The 26799-nt window shown below is 44.9% G+C and overlaps 1 protein-coding gene across 5 annotated transcripts in view; it reads right to left on the bottom strand.

Moving 5' to 3' along the window:
• Positions 1-26799, bottom strand: part of apba1 (amyloid beta precursor protein binding family A member 1) — a 150234-nt gene that overhangs the window by 16161 nt on the left and 107274 nt on the right. For 3 of the 5 annotated variants that reach the window (XM_033018113.1, XM_033018112.1, XM_033018114.1), the window contains 5 exons: positions 19623-19662; positions 12725-12870; positions 6998-7030; positions 1513-1599; positions 2-187 (listed from right to left, as the gene is read on the bottom strand). In XM_033018113.1, coding sequence (XP_032874004.1) covers positions 2-187; positions 1513-1599; positions 6998-7030; positions 12725-12870; positions 19623-19662 — 492 coding nt within the window. Of the gene's footprint in view, position 1; positions 188-1512; positions 1600-6997; positions 7031-12724; positions 12871-19622; positions 19668-26799 lie in introns of all 5 variants that reach the window. The other 2 variants (XM_033018110.1, XM_033018111.1) reach the window with 2 other exon arrangements.

Genomic DNA, 26799 nt, shown 5'->3' on the forward strand with positions numbered 1-26799 from the left:
CGTCCTCCGATTCAAAGACATGGCAGATCATCTTGTACTGCCTCTTCCCATCCTGGGAAGGGTGGGAGGCTTCAACGCTGTCCTGGGAATTGGATCGAGGCATGCGCCGACGTGCCATCAACACCACGATGTTCCCAATATCCGCTATGTACGAAATGGTCCTCAAGGGATGGTCCATCATAGTCTCCTAGTGAAGAGCAGCAAGAACGTGGGGCACATTACAATCAAACAGCAACAGTTTTAAGGAAAGCTATTCAATGTTGAAAATGATTTCTCCAGCAGTGGCTCATTTTTTTCATTCATTTCCAAACAACTTGCTCTGCTCTGCTTTGCACACAAAATGGATGTGTTTCAGAATTGCATTTTCACCACTTGATTCACACACGGTCCCCCAAACACAAACTAGCAGGCACGGGTCCTAACGTCAAACAGGCAGGTACGGGTGCCAGTGCCAAACATGCATATGCACACAAATACCTCCCTGTGCCAACCAAGCAGCCCAATGCAGCTTAACATTAACCGTATGCAACCGTATGCAACCTCCAACAGCTGAGCCTGCAAACCCACACCAAGATCAACAGCACATATTTAAGACCAACTTCATACTGCATGCAGTCACCCACACACACCCCAACAACCACCACCACACAGACATTAACTACAGCTCAAAACCAACGTCAGGCATACAAACACACAACAGTAACCAAATAAAAACTACAGCACTAGCACACACGTTCACCAATGCACTCTACAGCCACTCATATCACCATAACCTCAGACACACCATCTCTACACTCACTCATACACACAGAACAGAGACACGGAAATTATCATGCAGCCCGTACCTCACTCTAATCCGTTATGCTCCCTGTGCTCATCAGAGAGCGAAAAGCCACCAGGGATTGCACGGGACGGAGACTGCTAGCTAAGAGCTAGATGCCACATCCTGTCAATCGACAAGCTCACAGGATGCACTGGCTGCTCCGTCAAAGAGCAGAGAGGCGAATAGCCGGCACTCTGTACGGCTGCAAATCCCTGCTGGCAGTTCAATGCTGGGCAGCCCGAGCAACATCCTAAGGCTGCATTCTGTCAAATCCATCCAGCACACGTTAAGTGCAAGTGGCAGAGCGATCAGTACAAATTAAACATCAATTCTAATCCCAGAACCGCTTGAAGCAGGGTGGGAACGCCAACCTCTCCTCAACCCAGCACCATTGGTCTCAGTCTGAGTGAAGAGGCTTTGCTGACCGCTGACCAGACAAGGACACAGCCCACCACTAAGCAATTTTTAAAGGCTTCCTCCAAATCTACAAATGTTCCTATCCGGTCATATATCTATCTCCACAGTTACGAATGAATTCCTTCCACCAGGCAGGAAGTGTGGGGACCCAAATTATTTACGCCGGAAAGTATTCTAACTGTTTAGGAATTGGGTTTATTCATGATTTTTTTCCACAGCTTTTCCAAAGTAAAAGAATCTCCTGCTAAAAGATTTACGCTCTGAGCACTTACCTGCGAATCGGCGTTGAGAACCTTAATCCTCTGGGTTGAAATGAAGAGGTCCACTTCCGTCATAGGTTGTGGCTCCCCTTCAGGTGCCTATGTGAAGAAACAGCAACATGGAAGAGGCCACCACAGAGACATTTAACACACATGCACAACTCATACAGCTGACTTCTGTCAACATAAAATTATTGTCCGTCTTTCCTTTTGTGAAGGGTATTTTAGTTTAACATTGATCTCCAAAATAACATGGGGTCCGTTTCCAAATTATAGAGACATATAGTCATAGAGCATGGAAACATGTCCTTCGGCCCAACATGCCCACACTGACCAACATGTCCCATCTACACTAGTCCCACCTGCCTGCATTTGGCCCATATCCCATCCATGTACCATGCACCATCCAATGTTTAAATATTTCTTAAACATTGCGATAGTACCTACCTCAACTACCTCCTCTGGCAGCTCGCTCCATACACTCACTACTCTTTGTTTGAAAAAGTTACCCCTCCTGTTCCTATTAAATCTCTCCCCCCTCACCTTAAACCTCTGGTTCTCGATTCCTCAACTCTCAGCAAGGGCTCTGTGCGTTTACCCGATCAATTCCTCTCATAATTTTGTACACCTCTATAAGATTACCACTCATCCTCCTGCCCTCCATGGAATAGAGTCCCAGCCTGCTCAACTTCTCCCTATATTTCAGGCCCTCAAGTCCCGGCAACATTCTCGTAAATCCTCTCTGCACCCTTTCCAGTTTGACAAAACGGTATACTGACACACAGGAAAGGAGGAAATTCAGCAGAAACCTGCAGTTCAGTGTAATGGGTGCGGGTTCATTGGATAGAAGATTCTGTACGGCTCTCACTCTAAATAAGCAGGAAGTCTCTTTAGTGGTAGAATGGTCAGTGACCAGACGCTAGAGTAAAAGCAAGCGCAAAGGAAGTGGTAGAGCTGCTGCCTCATAGCTCCAGCGACCCATGTTCGATCCTGACTTCTGGTGCTGTCTGCATGGAGTGTGCACGATCTCCCTATGGCTGCATGGGTTCCCCTGGGTGCTCAGGTTTCCTCGCACATCCCAAAAGACGTGGGGATAGTGGGTTAATTGGCCATTAAAAACTGCCCCTTATGAATAGGTGAGGGACAGAGCCTAGTGGAAGTTGATGAGAATGTGGGGGGAATGAAATGGGGAGAGTGTGAACGGCTGCTTGACGGTTGGCTTGGATCCGTCTATGGCCATGAATTAACATTGTGCGCAGACAATAACAATGTCTTTCTTGCTCAGTGCCTGTATCATTGCTCGGGAAGCTCCAGATTTTTCCAGGTCTGGGCACCGACATTCATCTGATCTCCATTGGGAACTGCGAGTGCACAATTTCAACAGGACTTTCAGGGATCACTTCATCAGACGGCTTATATTGCAAGCACTACGTCACTGAATAACTGTTACCAAGAATATCAGGTATTATATTTCCCAGCTGACTCCCCCAGCTCAGCATTATTTAATTGGAGAGATGGCTAAAGGGTTCCAGATTACCACTGAGCCCCCCCCCCCCCTCTCCCCGGCGTCTACATTTAATGCCATGCACCCTTGCTCGGGACACTTCCTGTGATCATTTTACTACATGGAACCATGATATCGAGTTCTGAGACTGGAGACTTTCATCAAAACAGCTGCCTTGCCAATTGGACAGAAATCAATATTAAATTTGCATAGAGAGGGAGAGAGATATCAAAATCTATCTCCATTCTGACGCTTGTGCATTTTAAGCCTGGTTAATACGACAGACATAGAATCTATTTATAATCAGAAGGTAAGAGAATGCCAGGTTATTAATTTATTTCTAAAAATATGGAGAAGGAATTGTGATAACTTAAGATTACATGACACGAATGTCTTGGTGCTTTGGTCAGCATGAAGGATCTGGGACATGTACTGCCAGATGGAAGTACTCAGTGAATGGGCAACCTGGCAGAAAACAGAGTAGCCTTGAGTAGTGCAAGATGAGGACATTCAGCCCCACGGGCCTGTTCTGTCAATCAAGGAGATTATGGGCAATTTATGATCTAACTGATAGAGACATAGAAAATAGGTGCAGGAGTAGGCCATTCGGCCCTTCGAGCCTGCACCGCCATTCAATATGATCATACCCCCTGATCCCTTTAGCCACAAGGGCCACATCTAACTCCATCTTAAATATAGCCAATGAACTGGCCTCAACTACCTTCTGTGGCAGAGAATTCCAGAGATTCACCACTCTCTGTGTGAAATTTTTTTTTCTCATCTCGGTCCTAAAAGATTTCCCCCTTATCCTTAAACTGTGACCCCTTGTTCTGGACTTCCCCAACATCGGGAACAATCTTCCTGCATCTAGCCTGTCCAACCCCTTAAGAATTTTGGATTAATCAGCGTAACATTGGCCCACATATGAATATAGGGGAGACTTAAAAATATTAATCAAACTGGCGTCTGCTGCTTTTTATGGATAGACAGTTCGCCCTTCATCCAAGCATCATGCAAGGTATTTCAAATCTGCTCCCCTGAATTACCAGGGAACAGTCTCACTCCCTTTGGCTCCCCCATTAGCAGAGAATGTTTCCTTGTCTAACTTAGTCATAGAGTCATGCAGCACGGAAACAGGCTCTTTGGCCCACGTTGCCCACGCCGGCCAATATATCCCACCTGCCTGCGTTTGGCCCATATCCCTCTAAACCTGCCCTATCCTTGTACCTTTCCAAATGCTTCTTAAACGTTGCATTAGTACCAGCCTCAACTACCTCCTCCGGCGGCTTATTCCATATACCTACCACCCTTTGCGTGAAAAAGTTACCCCTTAGGTTCCTATTAAATCTTTCCCCCCTCACCTTAAACCTATAAACCTATTAAACTTACTTCTTCCCAAATACTAAAGTCTTCGGGAATGCAGACCGAATGTACATAATCATTCTTTGGAAGTTAATCCTTAATAGATATGCTATGCTGAGGCACTCGTTTCCTGTCCAGACATTTGCCAGATGGCAATGGGCAAGTAGTGAAAATAAAAGATGAAAAGCAGATATAATTGAAACAAAGCTGATGAGATAAATATAATGCTCATGCAGAATTTGCTGTAGTGGAACAGGTTAGTGTTTATCCTCCTGAAGAGCCTTCTCCAACACCAACATCTCATCCCAGCTGCATCTCCTTCCATTCATCCTTTGGGACGAGAGAGTAGTCCTATCTAGACAGGCTAAACCGGATAGGATTGTATTCTTTAGAATTTAGAATCGTATTGAAACCTCTAAAATTCTTAGGGGACAAAACATGGTACATCTTTTCACCTGTAGGTGGGTTTTCAATGAAGGACACATAGTTTCAAGATAAAGGGCTGGTCATGTAAAAGTCATAGTGGGTAGTGAATCTCTAAAATTCAATGCATTAGTGGGTTGAGAAGGATACTTCATTAGAAGTATTTTAAGTAGAGTCGATACATACACCTCTACCACGTATCATCCGGCAACTGGTGGTCTGGCGCCTCCTTTTATCCGGACCAAATGACAAGAGCACACTTGAAATCTCCCCCGGAAGCCCCCCAAGAATGTTGCGCCTAGGCCTGGTGAGGCGGTCGATCTCCACCTCATTGGGACTTCCGCGGCCAATTGCTGGGTCGAACTTGCCCCCTGCAGCCAACTTCCGAAGCAGACTGCAGGCTGGTATCTTGGTCCCCCGAGGTCGTAACCTCTATTGGTCTGGCAAAATGGATAATCCAGCAAGGCTCCAGAATCAAAGGTGCCGGAAAATCGGTAGTGGGCCTTGATTTAAAAGATCAAGGCATTGAGGACGATACCTGCAGATTCTTTAATCTTGAGTAATACGCAAAGTACAGAAGGAACTCATCAAGTCGGGCAGCATATGTGGAGGGAATAGACGGACAATGTTTTGGGTCAGGACCTTCCTCAGCCTGACCATAGAATAGAAGAGCATAAGAACAGGCCCTTTGGCCCACAATGTCTGTGCCGAACATGATGTCAAGACAAACTCTAAGTGGCTGCACACAGTCCATATAACTCAAATCCCTGCTTATCTATGTGCCTATGTAAAAGTTTCTTAAATGCCACGATCGTATCTGCCTCCACCACCACCCCCAGCAGTCTACCCTATCTCAGTCTCTCATCAATTTACAAACTTCTATCAGGTCTCCCCCCGACTTCCCATCGTTTCAGAGAAAGGCAATCACTTTCCGTTGGGTGGGGGAGTCCAAGATGAGGAGCCATCAAAATTGAAACCAGACGTTTGGAACTGAGGTTAGGAAACGCACCTACATTAAGAAGGTGGTAGAGAATCAAATTATCTTCCACAACTGGCAACTGATGCAGGGTCAACTTTAAATCTGAGTGATAGAATTATGTTAACTAAAGATATGAAGGAATGGAGCTGAGGCACATTTACGCAACTCATTGAAGGAAGAAAATTGCCTTCTTCTAGGCCTATATTTCTTTCAAATGCACACATGCTATTTGCCCGGACCAGTCCTGACAATTTCTCACTGCCACACTTTGTCTCTTCCTTTTCAGTAATTTGATTTGAAAAGAAAAATCTGGACGGCAAAATAAAAATATTAAACATGTATAACATGTAAGTTCCATGTCAGATTAGCATGGGAAACAGCGCATAATACACTAATGGATAAAACACAACACACTGTTTTGCTTTGAAGACATGTTACTGGAGGTGGCAGTGAGGAAATGGAGGTAGAGGTCCTGTGGAAAAATCAAACACACCATTCAGCATCTTGCTTGTAACTGGCAGCTGCCACGGACAAGGGCAGGAAAGTAATAATCATTGCGTCAAAGCATTAAGAAAATCCAAATTAGACCAACTCACAGCAAAATGCAACAGAGGCGTGAAAATAAAGGACACATTTTACGTTCAGAGATGTAAACGCACAGATTTTCTGCATCCAGAATCCAGCAGGTAGAAAAAGAAAATACCCAAAATAGGGTAAAGGCAATAATTTGTGGGTAGGTAATGTTTGAAAAGTAAGAGTAGAATGCATGGCCGAAATGTTGCACCATCTCTCCCTCTCTCTCTCTCTCTCTCTTGAGGGAGCCAATTCCAGTCAACTATCGTCTCAACTAACTGGTACCTATGGTCCTATCAAAAGTAGCACCGAATTTATTGAATGCAAGGGAAAACACATGGGTCCGAACAACTCTAATCCCAGCACATCCTGAGAAAGCACGATTGGTTACTGGGCTGCTCGAACTGTGCTGCCTTCCTGCAAGGCCTGGACTAAGGAAGCAAAAAGAACAGTGGGTGCAGGGTGAGTTGAGGGGAGCAGACCTGCAAGCCCAGGCCGCAGAGGAGAGCGACTGAGGCCAAGGCGGACTAGGCACTGCAGGATTTACTGGATGTAGAAAACCAGGCTAAAAGACACCAGCCAAAGTCTAATAAGTTAAAAGAAAGTACAACTTGCGAGAAACAAATGAGAGAGGCACAACGTGTGCGGTACTGCACCTTCTTCCTGTTTTTGGCCATTTTCTGGGCCATCTGTGTGCCAAGGGATAGACAAAAGATAGGAGAATAGTTAGCATAAGACTGGGAAGTGGCAAATGCTGAGAAACATTCACAAAATATAGCTGTTTGTTTAGTGCACAAGATGGACGGGGCTGACAGACGACACAATTTATAACAAAAATATTAGTAGTCTTTCGTTAGCCCCTATATGATAGCCCACAGAAGAACATTCCTTAACCAGCATTTGGGAGGGGTGGGGGGGAGATTGGGGACAGGGACACCAGTAAGATGAGAGGATTGGATTCAAGAGGAGTGGATTCAAGAGGAGAAAGCCAATCACATTTCACATATTGCCAAAAATGAGATGATGTAAAACTACATCTGCAATGTCGAAAAAAATCCATAAAAGCAAATCTGAGATGATATAACACTGTCGCAATGAGAGTAAGCGGAAATTACGGATATGGTACCAGCCCTTCAGTTCCCCATTCCCTGCTGATGTTATGTTCCGCACAAACCTCACCCCCCCCTGCATCTCACCCCATCAACTAATTTGTCTATTCATTCCTCGTGCTTAGACAGCTTCCCCTTAAATGCATCTCTGCAATTTGTCTCAACCACTCCAGATCTGCACCATTCTCTGAGGAAAGGAGTTTCTCTTGAAACCCTGATTTTATTTACTTGAGAATATCCTACATTGTTGACCCTCAGCGTTGGTCTCCCTCACAACGGTATACAGCACTTCTCAACACTGCTTATTTTCTCTTTGGCAATACCTGCTGAACTCATGTATGTTATGATCTGCCTGGGTAGTACACAAAACAAAGCTTTTCACTGCATCTTGGTACACAGTGATCATAATAAACCAATGCCAGCTTCTCTGTCTTTATCCCAAGAGATTTGATGGGAAAGATTTCTCTCATTCCGTCTAAGCCTCCTCGTTACCTAGAGACCAGCAACCAAACTTGTTCGGTCCATACTGATTGATAAACATCTCAGCATCAAATTTATAAACTCTATATCTTTTTGATAATGACTCCAACTGCTCACGATCCTTAGTATGTGGATGTGAGATTGAGATGAAATCGCATGTGAAAATGTGATGGGAGACTGGCTGTGTGCAGAATAAGCAGCAGGAGGGAGCAGCCACCATAACATCATAAGGTTTAGGACAGCCCGAGAAAGTCTGCGTTTAAAACTAAGTCAATCACAGAAAGGACAATTTCAATGGGATCAAACGCAGATCTGGCTTAGATAAAGTGAATTCAAAGACTGACTGGAAAACCTGTAGCTCAATAGTAGGAGGTCTTTAAGAGGGGAATAAAATCAGAAGAGTGAAATGAATAGGACAGGGGAGACGTCTTTAAGAAAGGGATATACGCACGAGGGCAAAGTGAATAGGTCAGCAAGAAGCCTTTGAGGAGGGAAAGATTCAGGTGCATTCTTCAAGGACCTGTCCTGATGGCAAAGGAGAGAACAAAATAAAGCAGGCTAGGACATCAAACCAAAAATATAGTGAGCGCTGGGTAATGATAGGAAGTTCAGAGCAGAGAAAAATAATGGAAATAAGAGAGGCAAAGAGTACGAGAGAAGATTGGCAGCAAACAAAAAGAGACGTGGAAACAGGAAACGGGTGGTAATAGGATGGCTTTAGTGAGGGTGCAGAGATTTATAAACACGCTTTGAGGGTGAAGGTTTCTGGAAATGGTCTAGACAAATAGACTGGAGAAACTGGCACTGTTGGCAATGAAGTCGAGCAATTTGTGAGGGGATGTGCGTGGAATATCGAAAACCACGAAGGAGTAGATGAAGAGAACCTTTTCCTATTGTTGGGTTGTAGAACCAACAGCATAGAATGATGGCGAGCAGCAAAAGAACTAGAAACAACTCAAGTAAAGCCTTATTTCCCTTCCCAGTGAGTGATTGGGGCCACGACTGCACTGTGGGGGTGTGCATGACCCCAGTGGGCTGTGCTGTAGCCTGCGACTCTTCAGTTATGATACCAAACAGATTGGACAACATACTGAGAAATGTATCAGCGTATTTTTTTATTAAAAGGCTTTATTAACCTTTGGTTAGTTTCCGTGTCATGCAGTATCTGACCTTTCCATGACATGCAGAAACCTTTACCCATAATAGAGAAATCTAAAACTAGCGGGCAAAGATTTAGTGTTTGGGGCAAGTGGTTTAGCTAAGATCTGGGGAAGAATGCTTTTACCCAGAGGATGCTGGAATCTGAAATGCACTGCTTGTGTGGGCAGTGGAAGCAACTACTCGGGTGTAGTACCTCAATGAACACTTGAATCACTAAGGCTACGGAGTAAGTACATGCAAAGGGGAATCGTATAGATGATTCCTGGATTTTTTTTAAAGACACAATGTGCTGGAGTAACAACGGGTCAGGCAGCCTTGCCTAGAGAACACGGATAGGTGATGTTTCAGGTTGGGAAACTTCTTCAGAATGCTTCTTGATGGTTAGCATTAACATGATGGGCTGAAGAGCCTGTTTCCGTGACAGAGTCATACAGCATGGAAACAGGCCCTTCGGCCCAATTTTCCCGTGCCAACCAAGACGCCCCACTTACACTAGCCCCACCTGCCCGTGTTGTATACCTTGATGTCTAAATACATCAATCTCTACCGACAAGAGTAATTTATTCACACCACTCCGTTCTGTCCAGATATTTATCCTAAATTCTCCACCATTGGGATCCATCTTATGTTGATGAATCTGGAAACTGACGGCTCACATCTTCTCCACTGCTATCTGAACAGAGCACCTAAATAAGTGCAAATGCTCCTTTCAGGTCACCCTTTGCCAACTGATCTCTGAAGAAAGGAGGTCTCTCTTCTGTGTTGTGAGATCTCAGTAACTACATTGAGCTCTCCGGCTTCTTCCCCAGTGCTACTCTACACCTACATGAACCCCGGGCTGTAATGATCTCAGGAGGGGAACTCACATTCACTCTACATCCATGAAAGACTCCAGTATTTATTACCCATTTCAAAATGCTCCTGGGCTACTTTTGTCCTTCTGGCTGCCAGATCCATTGAAGGTACAGTAAATTAGGACTGCAATAAAGAGAATCACAGACAAATGCTGACTCTGAAGACTCACAGCTAACTGTAAAGATGGACAATGTTCCATTTTGCCATTTTCAGCTAAATAGGTGCAAGAGAAGGGGAAGTAGGTGTTTGAAGGAAGCTTCAACATTCATAAACCCAGACCCCTGCTGCAGTGCACATGTTATTCTAGCAGCACATTAATAATAATGGCCCAGATTTTGCTCTCCCGACAATAGTAAGTTTCGTGTTGTCGCTGTTGTTAAGACTGCACATTGAACAGGCCACCTCTCACATGTTGCCAACATTTTGCTGCTGGTTCGTGAAGCAGCACCGTGAATCGCCCTGAGGCTGCAGGGAGGTATTTCATTGCCGGCTTAAGATGCCCACTGTGCTCCAATGCGAAAGCCGATGGTGGTACTGAACCCCCTTTAACGAGCAAACATGTCCCCGGACATCAGCCGACCTCTCTTGCCCAAAGGGGATGAGTAAAGATACCGTGAGGCAGAAACCTGCATGCTGTTGAGTGTTGTACACTGCTTTTGTAATTTGCTTTTATTGAAGAAACTGGACATGGATCTTGAAAGCAGAATACAACACAGTCAATGACATGACAGATAACAGATGATGCAGTTCTGCAGTTGTAGCCTCAGGTCTACGAGTATTAAATTGAGATTTATAAACAGCGTCATGAGTTCCAATTTCTCATTAAATCCCCTCCCCTCCCCCCACCCCACTTAATTCAATCTTTCTTCCTGAAGAAGGGTCGTGAGCTAAAATGTCATCTATCCATGTTCTCCAAAGATGTTGCCTGACCTGCTAAATTACTCCAACACTTTGTGTCCTTTTCTCTTTGTCTATTTCTCTCGATTGGATCTGACTAATTCACCCTCTTTCCCTCTCCGTCCCTGATGATCCCTTCTCAATCCGCACGTCACATCGACGAGGAAGCAGATGGCTGCATCTTTAAGCATCATTTCCTCCAGCACATCGCGATAGACTCATGTTCCCAGCATGATACAGGGGGAAATATATTTTGAGCTGAAAAGCCAGAGGAAAAATCCAATAATCAGACAGAAAGACCTAATGCGTTTTTCAAAAGCTTCAACGAAAGATTCGGTTGGATATATAGGTTTTTAAATTACCAACCAGATTTCCTTAGTCTGATCCTATTGATATAATCTTGCTACTGATCCACAGTGATACATGCCCTTAAAGTTATAGATTTTGAAAGGAGGGGGCAGAAGGAAGACGTAACGGGTATTCAACATTCGGAGCCAGTTCATGATACTTGCTGAACGAGGAACAGGAAAATATTTTGATGTCCTGCTATTCAGTTTGATTTGTTAGACAAAATAAGTTAGAAAAGTTAGAATCTTCACAATACCTTGGGAGAGAAAAGCTGGCATTTGAATAAATCCACATTGAAGTTAAAACCTAAATTAAAGACATACTTGGCATCTATGCAATCAATGTAATGAATGACTTTGGGGATTTAATTGCTCAGGATTCTGAGGAATGTTTGCGATAAAGTGAACCATCTTTGCCTGTGGATCTGGAGTATTTATAGGGTACTTGGCTGCCAAGCAGTCAAACGGAAAAAGTGAGGGAAAAATGTTCATTAAAGATTCAACGACAAATTCGGGTCACTCTACAATGACTGAATTTCAACAACCGAATTGCCCTAAAATTGCCCAGTTCCTTCAGATTAACACATCTTATTAAGGTAATAAAATCTCATAACCATGTCAAATTTATGGATTCTGGATTCCTTTCTGCAGTTGGAGCTAATTGTTAAAGAGCACACAAAGTCTTCCACACAGAGCTTTGGTACAAATTAAAATAGCTGAGCAGCTTAAGTGAAGATCAAAACAAAAGATGGCAGACAGAGAGAGAAAGGTATATATATATGTGTGTGTGTGTGTGTGTGTGTGTGTGTGTGTGTGTGTGTGTGTGTGTGTGTGTGTGTGTGTGTGTGTGTGTGTGTGTGTGTGTGTGCGCGTGTGTGAGAGAGAAACAGAGAGATACAGCGGGAGAAGGTGCATGTGCAGGGAGGGTGTTAGGGGTGAGGCTGGGGAAGAGGGCGGGAGGAGCCGGGGTTGGGTGGGGGTTGAATCTTTAATGAACATTTTTCCCTCACTTTTTCCCATGGGGAACAGGGCTGGGAGGTGGGCGAAATAGCCCAGGTGTTGGGAGAGCGGGAGGGCTATAGGGGAGGAGGGGAGACATAGGGGACATGGAGGAGAGGGGGGGTGGGGGTGGGGAGGTGATTGTGGCCATGGTGGGGGGGGGGGGGGGGGGGGGGGAGAGAGATAGGTGCCATTGGGGGAGGGGAGGGGCCTTAGGCTTGGTGATAGAGGGCATGCGGATTGAGAAGGGCCATAGGGGTGTGGGAAGAGTGGTTCCAGAGAGTGGGGAGGGGAGCGTTGGGCTGGGGGGAGGATGGCCTGAGAGCAGTGAGGGGCCTGGAAATGTGGGGTACGAATAGGACCTGGAGCGGGGCGGGGGGGGGGGGTCAGGGCGGGAGAGCGGCAGACTGAGGGGGAGGGCGAGACAGTAAGGGAAGTAAAGAGGGAGGGATAACAGTTTTGACCCAGCCATGGCCACACTTGTGCAAGAGACCAGCCAGCGTGCACTGACAGACCAGCTGGACCAGGGCATCACCTTGATTCTGCTGACGGCTTCTTGGGCCTGCATCATCCGCACATTTTTGGACGGGGTTTTGTCGGACAGCAGCTGGGTAGAGCCCAGGTAATTGGCCGCAAAGATGATGCCATCGATTAGATCCTCTGGGTCGCAAGGTCCGGGGACTGGAAGAGAGAAAACAAACATGGCTGTAGACGTTGGCAAAAACCATCACAGGAAAGGAAGTGGGTGAGGTGGTGGGGCCCACTGGCTTTCTACCGGATTCCTAGAATGTGCATCACATCCTCTGACCTTCAATATACTCATTTTGGCTCAAGGTTTTCCTGGCCCTTGCCCCACCTTCCTCCAAATACAACCAATTTTATTTTCAATATAACTGAAGAACAAACATGAAAATCAAACACCATTTCATTGTCTCTTACGATCTGTCCGGGTGATCGATCGCTCATGACCACGAGCGGGAACTTGGTAATTAAATTTGGGGGGGGGGGTGCCAGGAGCTGAAGAACTTGCAATCACGCTGGGTAATTATTACCCCGCATCTTCAAGCAATAAATCAAAGCAGGGAGCAATTCACATGAAGCCTCCTGTCACCAAGTACCCCGCCTTTTGGGTGGCTTCTGCACTCCAGCACTATTCTTCTGCAAGATTCATCTGCAGATAGCTGGCAGCCATTCAGAAGACTGGCAGGGCTTCCCGCAGTTTCTTTAGAACATCTTTGCCCCAGAAAATGCAAGAGAAGTCGTTCAAGCACAAAGCAAAAATCGTCTCTGGTTCTGACTGGCGTCTCTGTGTTATCCCACTGGGGTCAAAGTGATCATCAATACCTGCTCCAAACACAGAAACGTTTCCCTAAAACTGTGACCAACTTCAAGTTCAACCCCTTTATGTAACATCATTGAATGAAGAAAAAACATTTGAAGGAGATTACAGGCCCTCCCTGGGTTACGAATTCCTGTCTTATAAACCACCTTGTTTTAAAACTTTGCAATTATGTAAGCCAGATGATTGTACATCTCGGGATATTTTCAGTCAAACAGCTTATTGCACCTTTCGATTGTTAAAACTCATCTGTGTTTCTGGGGACACAGCTCAAATTGGAAGCCGATGCTCAACTTACGCTCATATCTTAGAGCATCGGGACCTAGCTCACCGAATGACTCCTTAGACCTGCTATGTTGTTTATTGAGATCAATGCTGACCTAACCTGCCCTCAACTCCACTTTCCTATCTGACCCCAATAACTGTGGGTTCCCGATAAACCACAAAAATCTATACAGGCCCGAATACATTTAACAGCACAGTATCCTCTAGCTTCTGGGGTGGGGAATTCCCAAGATTCATAAGCCTCCAGGAGAGCAACTTCCTCTTCGGGTCAATCTTACCCCAAGGCTATTCCCACTAGTTCTGGATGCCACAACTGAGGAAACACCCTCTCCAGTCCGTGCAGAATCTTATACATGTCAGTTAGAAACAGATTTTTAAAGAGGAAATTATAAGCTTTCTATACAAGGAGCCGCCCTATCTCTAAATTCCTCCAGAATCTAACAGATTGGATTTACTTTGGACTTTAGAGATACAGGGCAGAAGTAGGCCCTATTGCCCACCGAGTGACACGCCGTCCAGCAATCACCCCGTACACTAGCACTATCCTACACACTTGTGACAATTTACCAAAGTCAATTAACCTACAACGGTCCTTGTCTTTGGAGTGTGGGAGAACCAGAGCAACCGGAGAAAACCCATGCGGTCACGGGGAGAACGTAGAAACTCCATACAGACAGCATCCATAGTCAGGATCAAACCTGGGTCTCTGGCGCTGTAAGGCAGCAACTCTACCGATGCGCCACTGCGCCGCATTCTTGAGAAGAATGCTATCCCCATTCTAGTCCAGGGTTTGAATGTATATCCTGGGTCAAGCAGCATCTAGACAGGACATCATGCTCTGTACTGGTGGAGGGCTCCAGCACTGGGCAAACGGAGTGCCAATTTTCTCCCAGCAAGCCTTACATCCAATCTCTTCTCATTCAAAGCAGCGAGTTGGCACAGTGGGAAACTGTGGAATGGGAAGGGTTCCATCACCGCTCATCCTGATGGCCCCACTGTGAAAAATAAACCGTGCTGCTGGGTTCTCCTTCCTGGGCCATTCCTCTGGCTTTCCCAAGATTCACCACAAATCCCTGGTGCATTTTGAGATTCACTTTCACAAGGAATACCCTTCACTAATTTAGATGTAAACTTTTCACAATTAATTCAGAAGGAAGACTTGGGATTTATTTCGTGCTTCTTAAACCGCCTTTCAAGAAATCCCAAAGCAACTTGCAGCCAATAAAGTAGGTTTAAAACGTTGTATGAAAAATAAAGGCCAATTTACAGACAACAAGTTGTAACAAACAATAACAAGAAAACAACCTGATCGGTTGGGTTGTAAGGATCGTCTTTTGCGGGAGGAGAATGGAACAGGATGCCTGAGATAATCAGTGCAAGATAGACAATAGACAATAGGTGCAGCAGAAGGCCATTCGGCCCTTCGAGCCAGCACCACCATTCAATGTGATCATGGCTGATCATCCCCAATCAGTACCCCGTTCCTGCCTTCTCCCCAAATCCCCTGACTCCGCTATTTTTGAACCCTATCTAGCTCTCTCTTGAAAGCATCCAGAGAACCTGCCTCCACCGTCCTATGAGGCAGAGAATTCCACAGACTCACCACTCTCTGTAAGAAAAAGTGTTTCCTCATCTCCGTTCTAAATGGCTTACCCCTTATTCTTAAACTGTGGCCCCTGGTTCTGGACTTCCCCAACATCGGGAACATGTTTCCTGCCTCTAGCGTGTCCAAACCCTTAACAATCTTATATGTTTCAATGAGATATCCTCTCATCCTTCTAAACTCCAGAGTGTACAAGCCCAGCTGCTCCATTCTCTCAGCATATGACAGTCCCACCATCCAAGGAATTAACCTTATAAACCTACGCTGCACTCCCTCAATAGCAAGAATGTCCTTCCTCAAATTAGGGGACCAAAACTGTACACAATACTCCAGGTGTGGTCTCACTAGGGCTCTGTACAACTGCAGAAGGACCTCTTTGCTCCAATATTCGATTCCTCTTGTTATAAAGGCCAACATGCCATTCGCTTTCTTCTGCTGTACCTGCATGCTTACTTTCATAGACTGGTGTACAAGGACCCCCAGATCCCGTTGTACTTCCTCTTTTCCCAACTTGACGCCATTTAGATAGTAATCAAGAGGCTTTGCACATCTGCCCACAAAGGTGCCACAGTTGTTGAGGGCTGTCCCTGAATCTGGAGGTATGTGTTTTAAACGTCTGTACCGCTTGCCTGATGGGAGAGGGGAGACTGGTTCTTCATTACGCTGGTGGCCTTGCGGAGGCAACATGAAGTACAGATGTTGTCAAGAAGGCTTTTGGCACACTGATCTTCATCAGTATGGGCATTGAGTACAGAAATCGGGATGTTATATCGGCAGGGATGCACTTGGAGTACTGTGTACCGTTTTGGTCACTCTGCTACAGGAAAGATGCCATTAAGCTGAAAAGAATGCAGAAAGGATTTCCGAGGATGTTGCGAGGATTCGAGGAGCTGAGTTCCAGGGAGAGGTTGGGCAGGTTAGAACTTTATTCCTTGGGGCGTATGAACCTGACAGGTGATGTTATAGAGAGGCATTGATAGTGCAGATGCATTTCCCACAGTTGGGGAAATCAACGCCAAGGTTTATGGTGAGAGGGGAAAGATTTAACATGAACCTGAGGGGGCAACTTTTTCATGCAGAAAGTGGTGGGTATATAGAGCGAGCCACCAGAGGAAGTGTTTGAGGCAAGTAAACTAACAATATTTAAAACACAATTGCACAGGAACATAGATAGTAAAGGTTTAGAGGACATGGGACAAATGGGCATTTAGGTCAGCATGGGAGAGTTGGGCTAAAGGGCCTATTCACATGCTGTATGACCAGGACTCCATTACACCGAGGGTGTTTGTGAAGCACTGCTGCTGGCTGTCCTCACCACCTGAACCCCCCGTTCCACTGAGGTCAGCTGAACCAAATGTGTAACCAGAGGCCAGCGTATAGTACGACTACAGGCTAGAGACAAATGTTATCCTGTAGACAGCCGGTGATTGATTCCAGGAGTTGTATTCCCCTGACATCTTGATTAGTACGGGTGTCAGGGGTTATGGGGAGAAGGCAGGAGAATGGGGTTAGGAGTGAGAGATAGATCAGCCATGATTGAATGGTGGAGTAGACTTGATGGGCCGTATGGCCTAATACTGCTCCTTTCACGTATGACCTTATGACATCGATTGTCCACCATAGCAAAGACCATTCAGCCCAACAGTTCCATGTTGGTATTAATACTGGACAAAAGCCTGTTCTTCTGACTCAGTGTATTATTCATTTCCTCTCTCCATCACACTTCTCCAGGTTTTTCTTAATCATGATGGACAAAGGAGATAGTTGTGTTTCTCAACAAATCCATCTCGGTCACCTATCAATTTATGATAAATCACAATTCTGAGATTCTGCTGAGATGATGCAATGGCAAAAGTCTTACGGTTAATCAATAATAAACTTGCTTCAGTACCTTAGAAACATAGAAAATAGGTGCAGGAGTGGGCCATTCGGCCCTTCGAGCCTGCACCGCCATTCAATATGATCATGGCTTGAGGATGGGCTGGCAGTTTCACAAAGCACAAACATACCACTCAGCTTAACTGCTGGTGTTTATGCTCCACGCGAGTCCTCCCACCCACCCCGCTATCTCAGCCACTCCCCATATCCTCTCCATGTTCTGCTCCTCCAGCTCCTGTTAAATGCATCTATTGTAATTGCTAGGCTATGATTCTCTCCCACTGTTCACTCGTTTCCGATCTCTTTCAGTCATTTAGTTTCCTTCCTGCAGCTCTCCTGCACACTTTAAAACAAACATATTTTAGAAAGAATGGCTGTTCGGGAAATTTTCATGCAAACCTAATGGGCCTGTCCCACTTAGGTGACTTTTTAGGCGACCACAGGAGACTATGCGGTCGCCACATGTTCCCAGGTGGTTGCCGAGGAGTCGCCTTCATGGTCGTGAGTAGTTCCCACATTATCGGAACTAGTCAGTACCGTAGAAACATAGAAACATAGAAAATAGGTGCAGGAGTGGGCCATTCGGCCCTTCGAGCCTGCACCGTGATTCAATATGATCATGGCTTGAGGATGGGCTGGCAGTTTCACAAATTCAACAATTTTTCAACATGTTGAAAATTTAGCGCCAACCAGAATGAAGCCGCCATGGAGAGTAGCGAGAATTCCCGTGCCGTAGGTGCAGTGGTAGTGGGTCGCCAGGAGGTCGTAGGTTGTCGCCGATGCTGACCGGTGAATTTCATTGGCTCATTGGGGAAAAAAAACGTAAACAGTCGTTTTCAGAACCAAGGATAACCGACCGGTGATGTTTATGTCCACCGAGCTTCACAGCCTTGTATCTCTGGCTTCAGTTGGCTCCACTCCTTCTCCGCACCCCGTCTGCCCCCTTCTTTTAAAGGAAGTGATCCTTCCCATACACTGTGCTTTCACCGTGTTAATTACAGCGCCAACCTTCCTGATCATCGCCTTGTGTGTCTGTATCACATTGGCTTTCCACCGTGTGAATTTCAGTCAGACAGCGCTCCCCCCGCTTGCCCTGTCCCCCACCTGCATAACTGGCTGGTGAAGGAAGGGTTTTCACAGTCGCCGGCAGTCAGCTGAAAAATCTCCTAAGTGGGACAGGCCCATTATGCTTCTCAATGATAGCAACTTTTCTTCTGACTGTTTGCTTTCCACCACCTCTGACAGAATGGCTGCATTATTTAGGCCTGGAACACCAGCTATTTCCAAAGCACCTTTCACTATCTCAGAGGGGTCTGAATCCTGGCCTGTTGCGCTTCTCACTGAGTCGCATCATGGCCATGTAACAAAACATCGTGGGTTCAAATCCCACTCAAGCACCAAAATGGAGGCCAATACACCCCCTGCAGCGCATTAAACCCAGACCCTCTGCTGTCTCAGGTGGGCTTTATTGAAGAAAATCAAATCCGTTCTCCCCAGAGTGCTGCCTGGTATTTATCCCGCCATTAACAACACTGCTTATCTTGTCTTTTTCACGTTGCTGCTTATGGGTTTACTGCGTTTCCACTTCATTGCATCAACTTTGAGACGTATTGAAAAGAGTCCAAAAGGCGTCAAAGAAATTCATATCTTTCTTCTTTCATTGTCCCCAAAGCAGCACTTTTGAAGAAAGTATCACAAAACATGCCGCACAATCTGCACCCTGCAAAAGTAATGTGATGGTTACAACTTCATCTGCTCTTCTTCTCCCAAACGGTGTCCACCGGTTCATTTACCCATGGAGCAGACAGGGTTTAACATCTCATTAAAATCATGGGGACTTCGATGGTGCATAGCTCCCTCAGTACTGAATGCAGCACCCGTGTGTCTGGGTTGAGAATCGAATCGGCTTGCATGATGGAAGGCTCTTTAAGACCTCTACTCAGGTTAATCTTACAGGAAAAAAGGCATTTGGTTTCCAAGAGCCATGCTGAGGGAGGGGTAAGGGGACACAGTTGCAAGATACATACAATTTCACAGCTTGCCATAGCCCTGTTAGTTGGGTCAAGGTAGTTAACACACCATTCAGCAAAACATGAATCTGCCCTTTGAGACAGCCAAGTCATGAATGAAGATTAAACTACAATTCATAAAATGCAGAATTACATGTGCAGTAGAATAGTAGGATTCAGGTAATAGTTTCACGATACTTAAGAGCAAGAAACCTTTTAAATTACAAAATGAAGCCACAGAGAGTCAGGAAATATTATCCCGATAAATAAAACATTGCAATTTCTCAACTTGGTTTAAAATGGTTAGAAAGAACCTTACCTTCAACATAGGTGGGAAAGGAGGCCAAAGCTTTTCTTGACTGAAAGTAAGACAGACACTGCTTCAGACACCACACAACATGCTCTAGGCTATCAATCATGTCACTTAACCCAAAGCATTTTAATCCAAACATGCTGGCAAGGCTTGACATGCAGTATAATAAATCCAATGTTTTTTTATTAACTCAAAACTGACAGGTTAAGAGGCATTTGCAAAGTCTGTACAATATTGACAGTTTGCCTGCAGCCCTCAAGTATTTTTACCTTGCAAATTAATGAGCCTTGGATAATCATGCAAACTGCAATTTTGTTTTCCTCGTCAAAAATGTATCTAATTCCCCTTTGAGAGCCACTATCAACCTTGCTTCCAGCACACTCTCAGGCAGCATCTATCACATCACAACAAATCGATCAGAAATGTTTGCCAAGTTAAAAAAGATTCTTAAAAGTATATATAGTTTAGTTTAGAGGTACAGCGCAGAAACAGGCCTTTCGCCTCAGAGGCACGCCGACCAGCGATCACCCAGTACACTAACTAACACTATAGTACTATATAGCACTATAGGGGATGTTTGTGTGAACTTAATTGTGTGTATGTCTGTAGGACATTGTTTTTGTTTGTATGGCTGTGGAAACAAAATTTCGTTTGAGTCTCACTGGGGCTCAAATGACAATAAATGTGTATTGTATTGTATTGTATTGTATTGTATTGTACACACTAGGCGCAATTTACATTTTTTACCGTAAGCCAATTAACCTACAAAACTATATGTCTTTGGACTGTGGGAGGAAACTGGAGCACCCGGAGAAAACCCACGCGGGTCACTGGGAGAATGTACAAACTCCGTACAGGCAGCAACCCTTAGTCAGGATTGAACCTGGGTCTCTGGTGCTGTAAGGCAGCAGCTCTACCACTGTGCCACCATGCCGCCCCCTTTGTGATCTTTAATGGCATAAGTCCTTGGGATCAATGCTGAATTTCAAAAGAGATTGAAAAAATAAGGTTAAAAAATGTAAAATGCTACTTAAAGTGGAAATAGCTGCTGTTGTTAAAATCAATCACTTTCAAAATACGAAAATAGATTTAGAGCCAAAAGAGAGCTTTTTTAAAAAACTCTTCAATTTGTTGCAATTTGGAAGATGCTGTCCATGAAAGTGGTGGAAGCACATTCACCAGCAGCTTTAAAAGAGGATGTAGATAAATATTTGAAGAGGAAATATAATATAGAGGAGTCCGAGGCAACAGAGGAAAGGAAACAAATCGAACTGCTTTCTCTGTGAACTGGCATGAACACCACAGACCCAACCATTGTCTCATCTGATCTGTTCAGAGCCATAGGTACACAAAAATGCTGGAGAAACTCAGCGGGTGCAGCAGCATCTATGGAGTGAAGGAAATAGGTGACGTTTCGGGCCGAAACCCTTCTTCAGACGGGTTCAGAGCCATACTGGATGCAAACTTCACAAATGCCTCTCACAGTGCTAGACAGTCCTATTGAGAGATTCTGTCATGTCAAACCAATTAATATCTTGAGAAGAGTTTGAAACAACATCCCAATGGTTAGCCTCACAAATAATTCAGTTCACATTAACTATAAAAATGTTAGCTCTTGACAAAAAAGATAATACTGCCTTCAGCCTTCATCCATTTACAGGGGTTAAATAGCTGCTGCATCGCTCTGCGTCAGTCCATTCGGAAAAACTTCTCCTTAATCAGAAAATGTACAAGCACTTTGTAGATTTGGGTTCTGCATCCTTTTACTGATAGCATTTAAATCACCATAAAATGCCATTTGGCCAAATTGGCTATGCCAGAGTATATGGTCCATGCAAACCTCCATTCATTCCACCACCATATTCTTTGATTCATTTCTCCTCTACAAACAGCAGATACGCTTTATCAAGTTTCCCCTTAAATACATCTCTGCTCTTCACCTCAACCACTCCCTGTGGATGGGAGATTCACATTCTCATTGTCGTAAAGAGATTTCTCTTCAATTCTTTATTGAATTTATTAATGACACCTTTCTATTACTGACGATACTTATGCTGTCTCCCGGTCCACCAGATTTCAAGAGGTTTCATCCATATCTTCGTGACAATTCAACATAGTTGTCATCAACAATTTCCAGGGAAAGATGCATTTGGAACCAGGCTCTTTGGTCCCCCGAAGTCCGCACCAACTATCAATCACCCTTTCACACTCTCACAGTGTTATCCCACACTCCTTACACATGAAAGGGCAATATACAGAGGTCAATTATCCTACATTGGGATTTGGAGAAAACTGGAGCACCTGGAGGAAACCTATGCGGTCACAGGGAGATGGTGCAATCTCCCCACAGACAGCACCTGAGGTCAGGATCGAACTCGGGTATTGGGCTCTGTGAAGCAGCAGGTCTACCAGCTGCACCACTGTGCCGCCCTAAAAAAGTGTTCTTAAGAAAGGTTACACCTCTAAGTTCTTCCAGCCGTGGTGAAACTCATAGACTAGAATTATTAACTCAGTTTCCTTCATTCCACAGAGGTAACCGAGTTCCTTTTTTAAATTATTAATTTAAAAATTAACAATTAAAAAAAGTGAACTACAAGGTTAACTACAAAATTAACTGCAAGGTTAATTCCCACGATGGCGGGACTGTCATATGCTGAGAGAATGGAGAAGCTGGGCTTGTGCACTCTGGAGTTTAGAAGGATGAGAGGGAATCTCATTGAAACATATAAGATTATTAAGGGTTTGGACATGCTAGAGGCAGGAAACATTTTCCCGGTGTTGGGGGAGACCAGAACCAGGGGCCACAGTTTAAGAATAAGGGGTAAGCCATTGAGAACGGAGATGAGGAAACACTTTTTCTCACAGAGAGTTGTGAATCTGTGGAATTCTCTGTCTCAGAGGGTGATGGAGGCAGGTTCTCTGGATGCTTTCAAGAGAGAGCTAGATAGGGCTCTTAAAGATAGCGGAGTCAGGGGATATGGGGAGAACGCAGGAATGGGTTACTGATTGGGGATGATCAGCCATGATCACATTGAATGGCGATGCTGGCTCGAAGGGCCGAATGGCCTACTCTGCACTTATTGTCTATTGTCTATTGAATTGGCATCGCAGATTATCTGAACTACTATTGAAATAAGGAACTGCAGATGCGGGTTTACAAAAAGCAACAAAGTGCTGGAGTAACTCAACGGGTCAGGAGCATCTCTGGAGAATATTTATAGGAGTCTCCACTGAATCTACCAATTCTTGGTGCAGGCGTGAAATTCATCCTCTTCAAGGTCAGTAACTTAATAAGTAAGGAGTTTTGGCTGGGGAGACGGGCTGATGATAAGAGGTTAGTTTAACTAAATAGGATGGTCAGCATGCCTACAAAAATATGGTCATTCTGTCAGTCTAAGTAACTTGCACACTGCCGCTACAAAAATTGCAGAACAATATGATATTGCACTGGTATAAAATTACACAAAATGCAATGACACAGAAACAGTCCATTCGGCCCAACCAATCATGCACAACACGTGTGCCCTCCTGTCTTTCCGCATCTATCTCTGTGTGCCTAACACTATTCTCTTCTCCCTCATCTATTTGTCTAACCTCCCCTTAAATACTTCTATACCACTCACTGCAATCTCTTCCTGTGGGAGTGTGTTCTACATTCTCATCTCTCTCTGGGTCGGGCAATGTTTTCCAAATCTATTGCTGGATTTCCAGGTAGCCATCTTGCATTGTTAGCTGCTAGTGTTGCTCAACCCCACAAATGGAAACATTATCGGTGTATCCACACGTTCAAAATCATTCATCATTTTTAATATCACCTAGCAACCTCACAGAAAGGGGACCGATCCTTGCCTGATACGTATATACTCATATGTCTGGTATCTTTGTTGTAGATTTTGTCTGCACCTTCTCCAGAACCTCTACATCCTCTATCAGTCTGGTCTAACCAAGGTTCAATACAGGTTTCGTGGATCTTCCCCACATCTCTAGAAATAAGCCTTACTGCTTGATAGGCTGTTTTTATGGTCTTGCTGACGGGTTGAAACCTCTATCATTCTGTGTACTTGCACTCAGTGGTCTTTGTGGCGCAGTAGACCAATGCTGCCTCACAGTGCCGGAGGCCTGTTTTGATCCTAACCTCGGTTGCTGCATGTGTCCACCTTGTACATGCTCCCCATGGCGGAATGCCTTTCCCCCCTGGGTGCTCCAATTTATTCCCATATCCCAAAGACTCATGGATTAAGTATGAAAAAGCACACCTCCATATTCAGGGACACTTTCTTCTCAGCGGTCATCAGGCAACTGAACCATCCTATCAACAACTAGAGAGCAGTCCTGAGCTACTATCTATCTCATTGAACCATCTTCAATTGGACATTACATTGCACTAAACGATATTCCCTGTATTCCTTATCTGTGCACTGTGGGCGACTCGATTGTAATTATGCATAACTTTCCGCTGACTGGATAGCACTCAACAAAAGGATTTTCACAGTTTAAGAATAAGGGGTAGGCCATTTAGGACTGAGATGAAGAAAAACATTTTCACCCAGAGAGTTGTGAATCTGTGGAATTCTCAGCTACAGAGGGCAGTGGACGCCAATTCACTGGGTGTTTTCAAGAGAGAGTTAGATACTGTATAGCTCTTAGGGCTAACAGAATCAAGGGATATGGGGAGAAAACAGGAACGGGGTACTGATTTTGGATGATCAGCCATGATCATATTGAATGCCCTCTTCCTGCTCGAATGCCCTCTTCCTGCACCTATTTTCCATGTTTCACTGTACCTCGGTACACGTGACAATAAACTAAACTAAATACTGTCATGTAATTACGTAATTGAGATTAATAGCCTTTGGAAAGGTGGGAAACGGGGTAGTATATGGGGCCTATTCAGCAAAATCACAGTTCCGACAGGATCTGTCGTTGTTGGGATTAGTGTGGAGAAAGAAGAGGTAATTTAACTTATCTCTGGTGTAAATAGCTGGTGGGAGAATGAAGAGGGCACTGGCATGTGTGGGAGAATGGGTTAGGGGGAAATCAGTGGGGGGGAATGACATTGTTCTGAGAGCTGGTATAGATTCAGTGGGCCAAATGTCCGGTTAGAACTGATGAAATGAAAATGCATGTGTTTTGGCCTAACTTGTTTCAGCTTTGAGAGAACTTACATTCAATCCATGCATGGCCAGGTGGTTTTCCTTTTGTGCAACCTACGCTATGGTTCTACGATTAGGTCTGTTTAGCAAGCTTACTATAAAATATCGACAAATGCAACTCAGCTAGCTGAATAAGCATTAAGAAATAAAGTTGTAAAAAAAATCTTAAATAGTAATGAATTGGGTTGTCTGTAAACATTTCCCAGGGTGAATGGCCCAGTTTAGTTTAGTTTAGTGATACAGCATGGAAACAGTCCCTTTGACCAATGAGTCTGTGCCGACCAGCGATTCTTGACCATGGAATGTGGGAGGAAACTGGAGCACCCAGGGAAAACCCACTAGTTCACGGGGAGAACGTACAAACTCCATGCACACAGCACCCATGGTCAGGATGGAACCTGGGTCTCTGGCACTGTGAGGCAGCAACTCTACCGCTGCTTTTGCTGGGCAGATCAAAGATCGGTGGATGGCCCTGCACCATCCTGGACATGAGCCAGGTAACTGATTCCCAGAGCCGTCTGCGAACAGATGCAGGCCTGCGGGTCGAGTGTGATGCTCCATTATTCATTGCTGCTGAGTCATAGGAACAGTTTGTCTGTGTGAAAGGGTGAACTCAGCGAGGCAGCAGACTCGACGGGGTGCAAGATCAGGTGTCGGCAACATGGGAGGAGGGGATGTGCCACCACCGCCAAACAAATGTAGCTGGAGCAGTTTTGAAGTTTTACTTTCATTCAAATGATTGCTGTAATGTGAGACCCAGACTGAAGCAGATCTAGCAAACAATTTAAAACATAATATTGCAAGAAACAGGATGTTTCAGGAGGCGTAAACTGTTGCAATCTATGTGGTGAAGGGGTCTCTGTTGGGGATGGAGTACTAGGTTTCAGTTGATAAAAGAATAGCAATAAAACACCAGGTATGGGTACCGTGTGGCTTGTAAGGGATCCTTTGGACGATGGTGCCCCGATGTTTTTGTTGCCCATGTCTTTCCAGGCAGTGGAGGTTGCAGGCTTGGGAGGTGCTGTTGAAGCAACTGTGGTGAATTATGACAATAAATATTTCCCCTCGGCTATTCAACAACACCTTGCATTAACAATGCACCACTGCAGTAGTCCCAAGACACTCACAAGAAGGCAGTTGACAAAAGTTGCCAGGCGAGCCACACGGTGAGGCAGAAGCAACAGGCTTGGGAACAGCTGGGCAGCCAGAGCATAGGCCACTTAGGGAGTGAGCTGTGTTATGAGCTACATAATCGCATCACAATCTGCCCAAGTGCAGATGTGGAAGAATGATTCATTCTTTGTTTGTGGGTGCCGCTGGCAAAATTGGAATTTTTGTTTACTCAGACTTACGAGATGGGCATTGTTTTATGGATAGCAATCATGCACTGTAAATTGCCTCTAGAGTGTGGATGAGCAGAGTTTTGGGGGAAGGGAGGTTGTTTATGGGAATGTGGGGAAAATAAATTGGAATTAGGGTAAATGGGCGCTTGATGGTCGATACAGACTTAGTGGACTCAAGGGCCGACTCAAGGGCCGACTCCGTGCGCTATGACTCCATGATAGGCCAACGAGAAACTGGAGGCACTTAATGGCCAAGGAGGTCAGAAATCATTCCTTCTGAAAACGGACATCAGCTGTGCTTGTGGGACAATCACAAAGAACAGCCAGAATAATGGAGTTATTAGTTATTACAAGAAGTTAATATTTTATGGATCCTAATTTCATCATTTTAAGATTTTAACAAGAGCTGTATCACATTTATGCATCAACTTTGGCAAAGCAAAAAATGCTTCATTAATAGTCATAGGATCATAGATGCACATAGCACAGAAACAACTTGCCCATGCCGACCAAAATTCCTCATCTACACTAGTCCCACCTGCCCGCATTTGGCCCACATCCCTCTAAACCTTTCCTATCCATGTGCCAGTCTAAATGTCTTTTCAATGTTATTATAGCACTTGCCTCAACCACCTCCTCCATCTATTCCTCTCGTGATTTTTATTCACCTCTAAAGATCACCCCTCA

The sequence above is a fragment of the Amblyraja radiata genome, chromosome 3, assembly GCF_010909765.2.
Source record: "Amblyraja radiata isolate CabotCenter1 chromosome 3, sAmbRad1.1.pri, whole genome shotgun sequence".
NCBI classification, from domain to species: domain Eukaryota; kingdom Metazoa; phylum Chordata; class Chondrichthyes; order Rajiformes; family Rajidae; genus Amblyraja; species Amblyraja radiata.